The sequence below is a fragment of the Chenopodium album genome, chromosome 9, assembly GCF_948465745.1.
Source record: "Chenopodium album chromosome 9, dcCheAlbu1.1, whole genome shotgun sequence".
Lineage (NCBI taxonomy): Eukaryota > Viridiplantae > Streptophyta > Magnoliopsida > Caryophyllales > Amaranthaceae > Chenopodium > Chenopodium album.
Genome location: NC_137842.1, coordinates 64972491 through 64989164, shown reverse-complemented (window position 1 = coordinate 64989164; position 16674 = coordinate 64972491). Strand labels below are relative to the sequence as shown.

General features: G+C 32.3%; 2 protein-coding genes across 2 annotated transcripts; one reads left to right on the top strand and one right to left on the bottom strand.

The window, feature by feature from the left end:
• Positions 1-235: 235 nt before the first annotated feature.
• Positions 236-4042, bottom strand: LOC145557968 (putative LRR receptor-like serine/threonine-protein kinase At1g67720). The gene is made up of 9 exons (XM_081619134.1): positions 3961-4042; positions 3136-3706; positions 2467-2930; positions 2178-2316; positions 1595-1666; positions 964-1032; positions 761-832; positions 563-634; positions 236-296 (listed from the first exon to the last, which is right to left on the bottom strand). Exons 1-9 carry the CDS (start codon positions 4040-4042, stop codon positions 236-238), a joined length of 1602 nt encoding a protein of 533 aa, XP_081475260.1.
• Positions 4043-6320: 2278 nt separating this feature from the next.
• On the top strand, positions 6321-13416 carry LOC145560171 (putative fucosyltransferase-like protein). Its single transcript, XM_081621433.1, has 7 exons — positions 6321-6997; positions 8794-8954; positions 9249-9490; positions 10463-10567; positions 11527-11683; positions 11801-12028; positions 12892-13416. Exons 1-7 carry the CDS (start codon positions 6629-6631, stop codon positions 13142-13144), a joined length of 1515 nt encoding a protein of 504 aa, XP_081477559.1. The 5' UTR covers positions 6321-6628; the 3' UTR covers positions 13145-13416.
• Positions 13417-16674: the final 3258 nt, after the last annotated feature.

Below are 16674 nucleotides of genomic sequence, written 5' to 3'. Positions count from 1 at the left end.
AGTCATAGCCTCATAGGAATTGTTCACCTTAAAAATATTTAGTATATTAGTCAGAATTGCAGCTAATGTATGAAACCTCTCATAGCATTCTCGTCTAAAAAAAGATAAAGATGCAATCAATTTAGTTCCAATTAAACAAAATTATACGTATTACAAAATGCACGACATAAGATACATACATATACTCAATAATAACACAATAATATACTATTTCTTCTTAAGATAAAACTACAAATTAAAATGCATGATAAATATACAATGTTACTTTAATTTCGTCAAGTTCAGCTTTACACCTCCTTCATGATCAACACCAATTTCACATTAATCAGAACCTGCATCAAGAGAGAAATCGACCTTTATACGGAGTAATTAACAATGTATAATAACATGCATTTTTATTTACATTTGATTTTTTTTTTTTTTTTTTTAAGGCATAATAACAAGAATTGACAATATAATACTAGCATTACAGATTTACAGAACATTAACTGTCATGTGTGCCATTTGTTAAATACTATTGTACAATATAATAATGCTACTATATGTTGAAATTTGTACTTACCGAATCGTAAGGCCTTGTCGATTCTTTAGACTGTTAGGGATACCACCCTTAAATTTGTTGTTTTGTAGATATCTGCCATCAAATTTAATAAGCAAATTATATTAGAGGTGGCTTAAATACAAAATTATATTACCGAAATTGCAAAATTTATTTAAAAATTTAGAGGTGATTTTTGTATTAAGTTTAATAATGACATACATCTCACGGATTCGTGGAAGTTTGGCTAATGATTCAGGAATTGATCCTTCAAATTGATTATTTTCCAAATGCCTGTATCAAATTTTTGTATGTTAAATCTTACACAGTAATACAATACTATTTGTAGAATATTTCCAAATTAAAAAAAAATGGTTAATTGATTTATAATTTTAATATGCACGCATTTTATTAAGCAAGCTTACAAGGTTTCTAGCATCTTCATGGAGCTCATATTCGGCAACGTACCTGAGAGTTTGTTATGCCCAAGCCAACTATAATAACAAAAAAAAAAAAAAAAAGTTATGTAGTAATGTCATAATCAACTACTTTTCATATTATGAGAATTGAAAGAGGTAACGTAGGTTAGACACATCTAGAGGAGGTAACAAATTAAGTGAATTCCTCGTCAAATAAAAGTGTACTTCTTAAAAGCACATGGTATATATATATATACGTAATATAAAAATGAGTCATACCCGCTACTATAATGACATGGTGATATGACAGTGGTATTACACAACAACTAACATGACTAAACTTTACACCAGCTCACTAGGAAGGGATCCCTTAAATAATGCGCTCTATCCCATGAAACATCACATGTAACCGAATTATACAGAGACCTGCTTATATGTGTTGTTTGAAAAGACTATTTCTTAACATTTTTGAAATAGAATCACAAAATTGTAGAGTTGTCTATCTAAAATGCACATACATTTTTTGCTCTAAAAAATGCACACACAATATCTAGTGTCTACCAAAGAAATGTGTACCATGCCTCGATTCGGAGTACGTGCACGTAAATGGGCTAGGCAAATTTGGTTTACGACTTACAGATGGGCAACTGCAGTTAGATCTTTTATGCTTGTTGATAAAGTTCCAGAGAGCCCCAAACCTGTCAAATTCCTATAACACCAAAAAAAAAGGAAAGGAAAATTCTTTCTTGTAATAAACTCTTCACATAAGTTGTATACATATTACACAACTTATGCAAAGAATATGGTACAAGATAGAACTTCCCTGATCAAAATTAGAAGAGAAAAATGATATAAATTTTTTCAACATAAGTGAGTAAAAACTATATGTTGTATTGAGTACATCTAATTTTTATCCCGATACATTCACATTTAGTGTATGTTCATCTTCGCATGCATCCTCAATTTTTGAGTATTTTTGTAATTTAGTGATGTTAAGTTTTGATAATTATAAGTTTAATTTCATTGTAATTAATAATTTATGACAAAAGTAGCATGGTTCTCCAAAATTAATTGGTTGATTGTTGTACATTAAGGTGTCTTTAAACAAAAGATTTTAATTATGTTGGACTAGATTATTTTCAGCTTAACTGAAACACTACTAAATGTGAAGGTACCGGGATGAAAATTACTGTAATTCTTCTTATAAGAATTGAACTGACATAGCTTCAACTCGAGCAATGCCGTTTGATTGGGAGCATGTAACGCCACTCCATGAATTTTTTCGAGGTAAGCAAGGATCTCCGTTCCAATCACCGGGTGGATTGTTCAGGCTTCGATCCAAATCAGTCATTGCAGTCACTGCCAAATTTTACAACTACGTTAAAACCTTTAGATTTAGGTTCTGTTCTCTTCATCTTATTCTTATCACGACTTTTTAGTTATTCTTGTTAAAATCAGACTAGTAAAAGAATAGCAACTTAGCAAGAAAATTTGGTACCATAATATTACCATCCTTGTCACTAGTCCTCCCACCAAGGGGAAGTAGCTGAAACATCTCGGCGGCGTTCAAGAGAGGTCCAACGGGACCGCCATCCTCGGGGATCATCGTGATCTGAGTTTGACCCGATAGAGGCCATTCAGGTGTATAGACGTTCACCCCACTAGTTGTTACGTTGATCTTGTTATAAAACGCGTCGCCATTGATCAAAATGTTAAACACTCTCCAACTGTATGGGCTAGGAGTTCGGTTGTCCTGGAAGTAGAGAGAAATGTGGTAGTTGCTATTGGACAATGGCGTTGGCGGCCACTTGATTTCTAGGGTTTTGCCTCGGCTTGTTGTTATTGCTGAGCTTAATGCCTGGCTTGGTGGCATGTTCCAAAAATCTGATGGTGTTATGTTAGATTGACATTTCACTGTTGGATTTGTATCTTTGAATTGTTGCCACATTCGGTTATACTCGTCATCTGGATAACTAGTCTCCAAATAATCAATCAACTACGTACTAAAAATTTAAAACATTATGGTAATCATATTTCAAACGATTACTATAGAGTTTTTTAGTTACCACTGTTAAATTTCAGTTTTTTGGTTCGGGATTGCATCTTTAGCTAGAATCTTAAAACTCGCAATTATAAAGAATTTGAATGAGACCGTTTTTTATAAGATTGATTAAGTACCTGATAAAATTGGCTTCACCATTATCTTTGTTATCCTTACCAAAGGTATGACGAGCAACCGTGCTAAGTGCATACTTGTGGAAATCAACAGACTTATAAAGAATGTCATCTAGGAACATGACTTCTATGGCAGATATATAGGGGCTAGAAGCACCTTTAGTGTACTCGTTACGAGCGAGGCAAACCGAAAGGACCTTGCCATGAGCAGCAACCACAAGCTCATAGTAAGAAGCAAGACCCTTGCCATACTCATCTGTGGTATTAACGATGCTCCATCTAGTTCCGTCGATGATTTGATCGAACACTGGTGGATCTTGTTTTCCATCGAAATTTCCATAGAAGTAAGTGGTCCTAACAAGGTACTTTGCTCCTTGAATCACTTGGAAGGTGTAACAAAATTTGCGAGCTGATTTATCAGGGAAGAACCTTAGATTTGACAATATAGGAAATAGTTGATTTGTATTGTTTTTCACAGTTGTTGCATTTCCGACCGAGGTAAAACTTAGGTCCGGTATGTATTTTAAACCACTAATGTTTATGCTCTCCGTAGATCCACAACTTACCAAGAATCCTGAAATAAAAGTTATATTAAAGTCACGAATTATGCTATATACCAAAATGTACCTATGTTAAGATCAATCAATTGGTGGGGTGCGTTATCTCACACACCTTTCCATTTTCATGCAAGATACACACGCATTATCTAGGTATACCATATATGTGGGTGTTGTAACAAAAATATTATCGTCTATCTTACTAATTAATACTCCGTATGAAATAAACAAACTCATGATTTGATGTATAGAAAAGGTTATTAAATATTACCTCTAGGAGCAGGAATATCATCTGCATGGATTAATGATAATGGGATGCTTGCTATCCATAGGATGAAGATGGAGATTGACATAACTACTTTTCTGTAACAAACAATTTCTTCAAAGGAGGAGGAGGAGAAAGTGGGAGAAATATAGGCCTAAAATAAGGGAGTCAATGGTGGACATGCAATGGTTTTGGTGAAAGGAGTGACACGTATGAAATCATTGATTATCGATTGTCATTTTATTTTAGGAAGATAGTCTTATTAAACATTTGAATTCGTTACAATTGTTAAAAAAAAATCGTAAAGGTAAAAGTCAATTGTAATGAGGAGAAAATACAAATTACAATTAAATAGAAGTATGAGCTAGATTGTGAATTAAGAACCGGTAAAAAAATCATCATCATCATCATCATCATTAAGCCTATATCTGGAATCATTAGCGTTGTTCTCTATTCTGCTGGATTCAAAAAATTATGAGACTAATGTTTGGCTTCAATTTCTAGTTAATCTACTTTTGAAAACATAAATCTATTAAATTTGGTTCCCAACGGATTTGCATTTGAAATTAGGTACCCAGTGATAGCACAATGTAAAGATTAGAATAGACCCGGTTTACAATAACTTATTATAAACCCAACTTTCTAGTATACCATACGAATGTGATTATACCATACGAATGTGATTATATTATACGAAATGTGATTATAAAACTACAAAAGTGATTATATCATCCTGAAACTGTTATGTAAATGTATCACTCAAAAAGTAAATTTATCATTATAAAAAGTATCTAATAGTAAATTACCTCATTCAAAATAATTCAAAATATGACTCACAAAAAGATAATTAAATCTTATAAAAAAGTGATTATATCATCCAAAATGTGATTATATTATTTGAAAGTGTCAAAATTTGGGTCTACAATAATACAATACTAGATGTAAGCCCGTGCGATGCACGATTTTTAAATATTTCATTTTGTATATTTTTTTTTTGTAATTTCTTAATAGTAGTATTTTTTTTTTGTTTTTATTTTCTATTATGTTATTTTAACATTAATTTAAGGTAAAATATTTTGTTAAGTTTTAAATTATTCTTATTCAAATTTTACATATATAGAACTTGAATTTATAAATTGAAATAAATATTATCTCATATCGGATAGTTAGATAAAATCAATAAATCAAATATATTTTTTAATTTTTAATTATTTGGTAAAATAATATAAATCCTAATGTAAAAGATAATATAAAAGATAATTTCTGTTTTTTTATAATTTAAATCTTAAATTACTATTTTTTGTTTTAAATTATCAAATTTCATTTGTTAATTTTTTCTTAAATGGCGACTGAATATTCATATTCTAAATTAATATATAAATCTAATTTTTAATTGGTCAAAATAAATTTAATTTTTTATTGGTCGAAATATAAATCTAATTTTTCATATACATTTTTTATATAAATATATTTTTTGTGATCTCTTAATTTTTTTCTTGCATTATAAGTTTTAATATATGAAAGTATCATATCATCATATATTTACAGAAAACCATTAACATCAAATGATAATTTATATTTTTTAAATATCAAAATATAATTTTTAGTTTTTTAAATAACATAAATCCTAATATCTAAAGAAAATTTTTAGTTTTGTAACAAATAAAAATGATAAAATTTAGTGTTCTTAAATAATTAAAATCCTAATAAATTACTATTTGTCGTTTTTACCTACGTGACAAAAATTTAAAATATCATTCATCACTTTTGTTTAGGTGACGAGTGATTTTTTTAATTCTAAAATAAAATAGAAATCTAATTTTTTAATTGGTCGAAAATATAACTTTTCTTATGTGACGCTCTCAATGCTCTCCAAAAATGCCTACTTTCAAATGATAATTTATTTTTTTGAATATCAAAATATAATTTTTAGTTTTTTAAATAATATAAATCCTAATATCTAAAGATAATTTTTAGTTTTGTAACAAATAAAAATGATAAAAATTAGTGTTCTTAAATAATTAAAAACCTAATAAATTACTATTCGTCGTTTTTACGTACGTGGCAAAAATTTAAAATATCATTTGTCACTTTTTTTAGGTGGCGAGTGATTTTTTTAATTCTAAAATAAAATAGAAATCTAATTTTTAATTGGTCGAAAATATAACTTTTCTTATGTGGCGCTCTCAATGCTCTCCAAAAATGCCTACTTTATTTATATATATATATTAGATTTATTGTAGACCGGGTCCATACAAGACCAATTGAATTCAAGGGGCTAGTTCAGACAATTCCGAATTAAATATTTCGTATTAAAAATCGATTCTTGATCCGATTTTAACAAATAAAACAACCGAATCCTAAATCCTAAAACCTAAAAAATCCTTAATTTTTCGAAATTAACACTTTGTGGAAAGTTCAAAGTTGAATGATGTTGCACCTAGTCCCCCACTCTTGTTGAAATCATAACATCAACTACCATTCATCCAATTTCTATTCCTATGATCTAAAAAGACCAATCCCATTAGGAAACTTCAAACTTGTAGAATTGTATTTTAGGCATTGACTCACCAAATCAAACTAATCAACCCAACAACAACTTTGCTTTTTCTAACCTTTCATCTTTCCATGCTTCTTCTCCACTAAATCCTTCTTCTAACTCTGCAAAATTCCGATGAATCCTGGATTTTCCGGCGGAAGGCCGCCGAAAACATCCTTCGACGGCGAAACTCCGGCGAACTCCAGAAAAAAATGGACGAATTTAATGCCGTTTTTCATAGGTTTAGTTGTAATTGCAGAAATCACTTTTTTAGGTCGCCTTGATATGGCTAAAAATGCTGCTATGGTTAACTCGTGGGCGGACTCGTTGTTGCGCCAATCATCGCCGGCAGTTTCGTTCCTGGCCACCGATGATGGCGGTGGTGCGGCGGCCGATTCGGAGGAAGATGGTGGTTTTTGCGAGAGCTGGTTGCTTAAAGAGGATACTGTGATTTATTCTAGGGATTTTGATAAAGATCCTGTTTTGGTTGCTGGTGGTGATCAGGTTTGTGCGATTACTTTGATCAATTTAGCAATATTTTGTTGTTTAATTTTTATATTTTTTCGATTGGAGTAGTAATTTGTTTGCTTTATTTGAAGTTAATGATGAAATTTGACTTGTAGGTGTAGTAAATTAGGGTTTTTGAAATATTAATTTGCTTGTTATGTTGGTTTTTTTAGCTGTTATGTTTAATTGGTGGATTTATGTTGAGGAAATATGTACAATTGGAAGCAATTGTTCGACTTGTAGTCAGATGTGGGTAAAGAAACAGTAAAATTCAAATCCCCAATGATGAATAGGGTTTTGGGAGGTTGATAGTTAGGTACTTAGGTGTGATAGTTTGCCCATATGGTGTGCTTGAGTCCAGATGTATTCGCTTCTCCTTTTCCTCCGCGAGTTTTGTTTGGCTTTAATGTCCATCAAATTATGGGGTTAGCTCAATGGGTTTCCTTCCAATTCTCTAGGTTTCCATTCAATATTGAAACTTTTGTTTGGATTTCTGTAATGAAACTCCAAAATTGCATATAACTTTAGACCGTGGAAACTTGTTTGTGGCGTCAATTTGATCCTTTTGCTACCCTTACTTTCAAAGCCTATAGCTCAAGTAAAATGGTAATCTAGTACAAGTTTTGAATGTATCTGAATCTTGGTAAAGACTGCTCTTCATGACTTAAGGTGCATGCCTTAGTACACATAGAAATGCAAGAGGAGATTGGCATTTTTCTAAACTTAGGAATGTTCATACGATGGGATGTGTTGATACAAAATATCTTTAAGTGAATTGGGTCCATCAATATCTACCCTCCCTCCTTATCATATACATTCCTACCCTTCTTTCCAATCTACTACCTATCAGAAATTGGTTGAGTGAGTGGATCTGATGGGTTTACCAGTGTCTCAATATGTTGGGGAATTTGTACTTCAGAAGAAAAAATCTGCCAAATTAAGGTTGCTGACTGTAAGAATGACTCACCTACTCGCCTATCAAGGATCTGTTTGGTGTGCAAGGGAAAGGCATACCTGTTTGTGATATTTGTGACTTAAGAAGATCCAAAGGGAAATTGTGAGCTGCCTTTTTTATTTCAACCAAAAAAAAAAAAAAAAACCTTGACTTCAATAGTCCAAAGCTATATATAACTAAAATATAAAATTTGTTTTTTGCTGAAAGGCAGAAAAGATTTGTAGTTCAAGACAATGGCATTTCGGATATTGATTTGAGCTCCTTTGATCTGATATGGTTTATTTGGAGTTGGAGATTTATTGATCAATGACTTGATGATAAGTACGAGTATATGATAAGTGAATTTTCATAAGCTGGGTGAAACTCTGCTCCACAAAGTAGAAACAGAATCACTACCACAGAACCAGATTCCAATTTACAAAATTAAGCGGTGGTTTAAATTCTCTTATTGCAACTGAACTGCTTGAATCCTGTTTGTCCTGTGACTGTCAGAAACATGGAGATGGTTAAGTGCCCCCCACCCCCACCCCGCATTTATGGTTGTGAAAACTAAATGTCTCGTGCTTCCTATTCTAAAAGTGAATACCTGGCTGATTTTTCCCATAACCTTTTTAATGTTATGCTGTTTTATGAGCTGATAGTTTGTCTAGGGACTGTGCTGTTTCCTCATTACTTACTAAGTTTTGGTTTTGTTTGCTATGCCTTGGTAAATAATAATGTCATTTCATCAATCAGTCAACCAGAAATTATTTTTAACTTCAAGATGTGATTTGCCTACATGTTTTGAAACTATGATGATATGCTTTTGGCCCACATTGTCTTTTTGTTCCTCATTTAGGAGTGGAATACTTGCTCGGTGGGATGCAAGTTTGGACAGGATTCTGGTAGGAAACCAGATGCTGCATTTGGTTGGCCTCAAGGGCATGGAACGGCTAGTGTGCTCCGTTCAATGGAATCAGCTCAGTATTATGCAGAAAACAATATTGCCAATGCACGAGGGTAGGTAAGAACATGTGTTTTCTCATAGGATGAAGTACATGTAGATTTAGCATCTCTTCCCTTTGCCACCTCTGTGGAGAGTGATCCTTCATGCATGACTATAATGCTAGCATTGTAGGCAATATAAGCATATACGATAATGCATATCATATCCTTTGTTAGAAAGCTTTTTGTAAAGATCCCGATACCGGTTTTTCCGGCTCCGTGACCGATTCCGCGACATATTTCTACCAATGCTGTATTGAGTTGGATGCTTCTTGATCCCTTTATTATGTTTGGGTTGCTCTGTGTCAGGAAGGGTTATGACGTCATTATGACCACTAGCCTGTCGTCTGATGTTCCAGTAGGATATTTCTCTTGGGCAGAGTATGACATCATGGCACCTGTGCAACCAAAAACCGAGAGTGCTTTGGCTGCAGCTTTCATCTCTAATTGTGGTGCTCGCAACTTTCGATTGCAAGCACTTGAAGGTCTTGAGAAGAGTGGGATGAAGATAGATTCTTATGGTGGTTGTCACCGTAACCGAGATGGAAGAGGTTTGTGAAATCAAGCAAATTTCTCTTGTTTTATGTCTTCTGCTTGCTTGAATTATCTTCTTCTTCTTCTTTTTTTTCTTTCTTTCTACTTATGATGCTGCAACCCTTCACTTTTATCTATTAAAAACCTAGGCATCTTAAGTTGCTTCTCATGCCGTAGGCATTTCTATTGACACTCTTTTAAATTACCATCTTCTTATATCTTTATTGGAAAATGATTTTTGGTTTTCAAAGACACTATATTAAATCATTACTAACTTATTAACAAAAAAATGTTCTGATTCTTTTTATCATTTACCAAGTGAAATTATATCATTTAAGGGCCTTATTACATCTTATTTTTTTGCATTTCTATAAAATTTTTTTGGTGATTTAGGCATAGAGCTTCTATCTTATTCTTTTCTTTTATATTTCAAATTTTCAAGTAAAAGCATATGATAGAGTGCTCCATTTTGCGGCATCTTCTTATTCAAAAACTTTAGTTGAAAGCCAGATTTTGATTTGGTTACCTGGAATGTTCTTTATAGTTTGGTATAAGAAATGCATACACTGCTTTGTTAGGTACTCACCTTTGCTTTGCACCGGGTGCTAGATTCCAGTTGTATTGTCACCTCTGTCTAATTCATACCTTTTTAAATGTTGCTTTTGAAAATTTGGGTCTCTCTTGTAAGGGTGGCAGGATGCATTCATGTTTGCTCCTTGTGACAATTGGATGCCAATTTTGATGTATTTGCGGATGGTGGTTATTGTGCATATTTTGCTTTTATTGGCTTCTCAAATTGATTGTCAGATATAGAATACTAGAAAATGTCTCATGCTAGATAACTATTAACTACGACTCTCTTACATACTTGCCTTTTATTCATTTAATAGAGATCCCATCCATTTCAGATTCTTCATCATCTTTCTTAATTTGTATTACCATCTGATTGGTGACTGTTAGTTAACAAAATCATTTTGTTAACATTTCAGTTGACAAAGTTGAAACATTGAAGCGGTATAAATTTAGCTTGGCTTTTGAAAATTCGAACGAGGAGGACTATGTCACGGAGAAATTCTTCCAGTCCCTTGTTGCTGGTATGAACGCTGATCTTCTACATCTGGTGCTTTTTACGCATATGTTAAATGTATTTAGAATTTTGGATACTTGTTTCATGGCCACTGCTTCTGTATATCTGAGATGTCCAACTTACGGAAGTCAAGTCAAGTTTTGAACTGTTAAGTGGGGTCAGTGTGAAGGATAATGTAGATAGTATCTATATTCTACCTAAGAAGATTCCAATATTAATTGCAACTATCTGTCACAATCCTTTCCTTCCGAGCCAGGGAAATGAAGCTTGTTTCCTCCTAAACTTCACTTATAGGCTCTCAACCGAAACATCATTCATCCTTTTATATCTTAGTTTCTTCTAGAGAGAGAGAGAGGGAGGGAGGGAGGGTTAAATTTAATTTTCTCTATGCTAAAAATTCTCGACAATGACTCTTGACTGATTTGGGAATGATTAACATGAGGTCTTGCATCAGTGTTAGTATATTGTTAATTTGTAAATTCTGAAAAGCTTATTTAAAGTGGCAAATCTGCACATGGTTCATAGTGTGGATTTAGTGAAAGACAGATTATGTAACACTTGGAGATGGGTCATAGTCACTTGTTGGTGGCTATTTTAACTAATAGTTAAACTATAGCATTTTTACATAGTTGTCTCCCCAAATCTGTTGGCTTACATGTATTAGCTGATCAATAGCCTCGCTATGACAAGTTGATGCTTTGTCATGTGGGTTCTAGATGCTATTGGACATTTGGACTACCAGTGAAGTAGTGAGAAACTGATTGATGGGTCAGGGTTTAGTGGCTGCTATTGAGGAATATGTTTGACCTCTTTTTTCTTTTAAAATATAAGGCCTCAAAAAATGAAGATAAGTGAAAATTAAAGTGTTTTTTTTTTTCCCCCAGAAGTGGAAATTAATCTATGTAGTGAAATCAGTATTACACATTTCTGTTATAATATAATTAGAGACTGCTCTTATTGATGTAGGGACAATTCCTGTTGTTGTTGGCGCTCCAAATATTCAAGACTTTGCTCCTTGCCTTGGATCAGTGCTGCATATAAAAGAGCTGGAAGATATTGACCCAGTTGCCAAGACTATGAAGTATCTTGCTGAAAATTCTGTTGCATACAACCAGTCATTGAGGTACACTTATTTGTTTCTCATATAGTGGTCTCACAGTCACCGGCTCATAGCTGTATTGTTGCAGAAATCTGTTTGGTATTTTGAGAATTTTGTAAGACATTGGCTATCTGTTGGTAGGTGGAAATATGACGGCCCAGATGACTCTTTCAAGGCCCTAGTTGATATGGCTGCAGTTCACTCATCATGCCGCCTTTGTATTCACCTGGCAACTAGAATCCGTGAGGATGAAGAGAGAAGACCAGGATTGAAGAAACGTCCTTGCAAGTGTTCTAAAGGCTCAGAAACTATTCATCATATATATGTAAGGGAAAGAGGCAGATTTGAGATGGAGTCTATTTTCCTTAGGTAAGGATTCATTTTGCTTTCGTATTTTATTTAAATATTTGCCTCGTTATTGCATAGTAAGAATCTCTCTGTTGTAATTTTACCTTCTTATTCCTGCCTTGTGTAAGTTAATAAGGGTTTCGTCTTACAGCCAGCATAGATCTCTAAATTCTTATCAGTATCATGTATAGTGTGAGTAAAGCAAAACTATATTACAAAGAACTAGTATTCCTAGGGTATTGCACTGCAGTGCTATTAACTGGATTACTGGAAGATTCAATGGCTTGAGGTGTTTGTGGTTAAACAATTGGGATCAGGCAATTTTTATTTTTGGCGGTTAATTTAGAGTGATTATTTTCTCATTTTTATTGTTTGTGGTTAAACAAAAGGGCAGGACTGGAGTAGTTTTTATTAATTGATGATTGAAATCCTGCCTTTAATGACAGTAGAATATGGTAACAATATTGTTACTGTTAAATTCTCAGCCTTACAAGATTATTGTTGTTATCTAGAATAAGCATGATCCTTCTAGGTTCAGTTTGTTTGCTTTCTTGAATCTTAGGATCTGCATTTTTGTTATGTGTAAAGACTGGAGATAGATATGCAAACTTCAGTCCTGTATTACATGAAATAACGCATGTAAAATATAGTTTTCCATTCACCATTATAGAGAATTTGAGGCCTATATTTGAGATTATCAAAGAAAACTGTTCTATTAGAGCACAAGCAAATTTCTGTTATATTTAATTTATGTTCTTATGTATAGCATATGGCTGGACATGAGTTGTATAATTCTTCAGTGTTTTTATAATGTTACTTCAATTGCTTTAGTTGCGTCACTTGTATTTGATTTGCATGGATTAATTTGAAAATTTGCCGTGTAGGTCTAACAATTTGACAATGGAGGCCTTGGAGTCTGCAGTACTGAAGAAGTTTAGTTACTTAAGACATGTGCCTATTTGGAAACTTGAAAGACCTGAAAGTATTAGAGGAGGAGACGAGCTCAAAGTTTATAGAATATATCCTCTTGGCATGACACAGAGACAAGCTTTGTATACCTTTAAATTGAAGGAAAGTGATTTTAGAAGTCATATAGAAAACAATCCATGCTCTAAGTTTGAGGTCATATTTGTTTGAGTAGATATGTATTTCCAGTTTTCAACCTTGAGGGTGAGCATCAGGTGATGCTGCTTTTATATTATAGTTATAGTTGATACTCGTAGTCATTGACTCTGTTTATTCATGACAGTGGGGGATCCACGTCTAGTCGTGTAGCTAAGTGACTGATAAGTAGAAATGAAAAAACCTCACTGCCTGTTGTATTGATTGCCAGTGGCCTAGTGGATACTGTGCGTCTGTGCGCATTTGGAACTTGAAGGTTATTACAAGATACAAGTTTTGAAGGAGCCCTTCATAGCTCATTTACCATGCACAATCAAGCCGACAGTCCAACAGAGTTTTATGCGTGCTGAAAAGTGCTTTTGTGCTTTGGATTGCAGGCTCACAGCTGAGTTTTTCACTGACTCGTTTATGTTGATGTCGGTTTTGGCGAGTTCTGCTTTTGAAGCAATTTCAATCAGGTTTCCAGATGTTAAAAAATTACCAACTTTTGGGTACTGATTTTTAATTTTATGTTCGGCTAATAGATCTTAAGTTACATGAAATTCATTTAGAGCAGTAGCTTGTAGGAATTGATCTAAATTATCTTCAGTTTCTCTTGGAAGGTTTTATTTTGACCTAGTTTATTAAGAGAATAACCAAAATCCCATTTTCAAAGGTGTATTTTGAGTTTGACTTTTGCATTTGTTTGTTTCTGAATACTTGCAATAGTTTGATTTTTGCGTTTTTAATAACTAAAATTTGACCAGATTTTCTTATTAATATGTAAAAAATCAAATGTTACTACTCTGTATGCTATAACTCTTTGTACCCCACTATAGTAACATGGGAGAGGCACAGATTTTATGTTATTTTTACAAATTACTCCATAAAAAGCATGGTCAAATTTTTAATTAATTGGGAAATGGTTTATAAAATATGACGGAGTAATATATATATTCCCTTCATATTTATTTAAGCAAACATTTCTCTCAACCAAGTATGTCAATGCAAACTTTGACCAATAATATATTTAATCAAAATTGTAACACTTGTATGTAATAAACTATTCATTCACACATTAGATAATTCTATCAATAACGAACTTAGGTATAAGAAAACACTTCTCCTGGTTCACAAATATTTCTAGTACAAAACTTTGACTAAAAATGTAAAAATATTTTGGGCACAATGTTACATTTTATGAAACGGATGAAGTAATTGTAATTGAAAGCTTCGGAATTGGAAATATTAGAGGACAAACCAATAAAGATATACATTGAAGATCGCACAAAATGCAAATCGAAAGATAAAAACAACAAAAATAATAAGGGGGCATCAATAATCGAATAATAATAGAAGTGATCAAGTCGTGAAGGAAGGTGTTCAGGCATGGACAGACCGAGGTGAAGGAATAATAATATAAATGTAATAGCATAACTGAGCATTATTTTCATTAAACTGATCTTATTATTTTTATTTTTTGATGAATAATAATATAAAGGTTATATTTACTATATTATTATTATATACAGTATATATAGAAAGAGTTGTATGAGGAAATGATACAGCCATTCAAGCATTAAATTAGTAACTGAATATATAATTTGTGATTTCTATTTAGATTTCAGCTCAATTTAACAAAATGAAGAGGGTTTCAGTCAAACTCCTTGGTTTTGCTGTTTTAGCTATTTTATTCATGCTCATGAGTTTCACAACAGGTTAATTTTTTATTCGGTTTCGTATGTATGTATATATACTTATACTACCTCTTTTAAGTATTAGTTGTAATTTTGAGGTACATTGTGAGGTACTCCGTATTAAATATTTTAAAGTTATTACAGCTAATATTTAACGGAGGTAGTATATATATTTGCTTGATTTATTTGCACTAATTTTGAAGCTTATTCACGATTCTAATGATTGTATTTATGCGCGCAGCTGATCCGGAAGAAACGGCGGTTAGATATGACATCGAAGTAGAAGAAGTGGTGATAGTCCGACCAAATATAGAGACCGAAAATAAGAACAGAAAGATGATTTTACAACAAACAGATAGTCATGTTAAAAATAAACAAGACGACGTCTCAATAACTACTATGGAGAACGGTTTAGGGTGTGCCAAAATATGGGAGTATTGTAACCCGATTCCGTTTATCGGACCTTCTTGTTGCGCAGGATTATCTTGTATGATTGTTGCAGGCGTTGCTGGCGGTTTTTGCAATTAAGATCTACAGCACAGTTCACATATTGATACATATGTACTATGCTCCATTTCATAAAAATTGCTAACATTTTATTCAAAAACTCTGCACGTTTTTAGTTCAAAGCTAAGTGTTGTAATTTTTTGAACAGAGTAAGTATATGCACATAACTTAGTATATCATTGGGCTCGTTTCTAGATTTTAATTTTTTTTTTAATTTTTTTTTTAATTTTTATGATGCTTCGTTTGCTTGCTGGATTTTCTGTTTTATGTTTGTTTAGTACACAAGCTAATTAAGTTGGCAAAATGTAAAATGTGTGAGGATGTAACAGTGTTACGTTTTTATATAAATTTCTAATACATGCTATATGATCCCTAAATCTTTTGTCATATGCTTGTTATATATTGCCTTATTTTTTATTATCTACAACAAAAAGATATTATTTATGGGATAAATTTTTTTTTGTTATTGCTAATAATAAAAAAAGGAAAGTAGTAACAAATATCAAAATATAATAAAATACTCCTTAACTTATTTAATTATATATTATGGTCCATCATGATACTGTACATGCATAGTATGGGAGTACATGATATGATTCATGATCATGATTAACCAAACACACTATCGTATATTTCCTCCATTGTTTTTTTTACAGGATTCAACACTTTTTCTTTCATAATCTTTTGTGAGTTACATGTAATGAAAAGTCATGCTATGTCTATGTGGAATTTTGTTAGATCCATCTCAATAAATATTAATAAATTATATCATATAAATTTCATACACTCTATGTTTTTGAATAATTGACATTAAATTAAATTTGACACACATGCCAATGCACTAGTTTGACCTAAAATATACATGATTAAGTATTTGTAAAATTTACTTTGTATAAAATTAAAAAAAGTTGATATTATGAAATTTTATAATAATACTTATTTTTAACAATAATATTTCATGATAAAAAAAAGTATGCTTTTAATACGTTACTGAAAATTGATGGACAAAGTTAATATATGAATAGTGAAAAAAAAAGTCAAACGTGTCAATGATTTAGGAATGAAGGAAATAATTTTACTTTTTGAGAATTAAGGTTATTGGGAGTCAAATTTATGCACACATTAGCAAACGTATTTATTAAAACAGGTCAAGTAAAAAAGAACGAACGAAGTATTACATATAGCTTAAAAGCTTTAATTTGAAAGTAATTAAGTAGATGACATAGTACACAATTGAAAACAAGAATTAAAGACGAGAGATAAGCTCATCAGCTTAGCAATCCGTTGTTCGAGCCGAGGCATCTTGTTCATATATTTTACGCGGTACAAACAGCTGTATCCCAAAATGTAGCTGAAACGCAA

Bases quoted from the DNA above. Each gene is read 5' to 3' on its own strand.
- LOC145560171 (XM_081621433.1), top strand. From the start codon at position 6,629: ATGAATCCTGGATTTTCCGGCGGAAGGCCGCCGAAAACATCCTTCGAC. The intron at 10,568-11,526 runs GTATGAACGCTG...TTATTGATGTAG, and splicing joins CTTCCAGTCCCTTGTTGCTG to GGACAATTCCTGTTGTTGTT. The intron at 12,029-12,891 runs GTAAGGATTCAT...TTTGCCGTGTAG, and splicing joins ATGGAGTCTATTTTCCTTAG to GTCTAACAATTTGACAATGG.
- LOC145557968 (XM_081619134.1), bottom strand. From the start codon at position 4,042: ATGTCAATCTCCATCTTCATCCTATGGATAGCAAGCATCCCATTATCA. The intron at 3,707-3,960 runs GTAATATTTAAT...CTTTTATTTCAG, and splicing joins TGATATTCCTGCTCCTAGAG to GATTCTTGGTAAGTTGTGGA. The intron at 297-562 runs GTAAGTACAAAT...TTGATCATGAAG, and splicing joins CGACAAGGCCTTACGATTCG to GAGGTGTAAAGCTGAACTTG.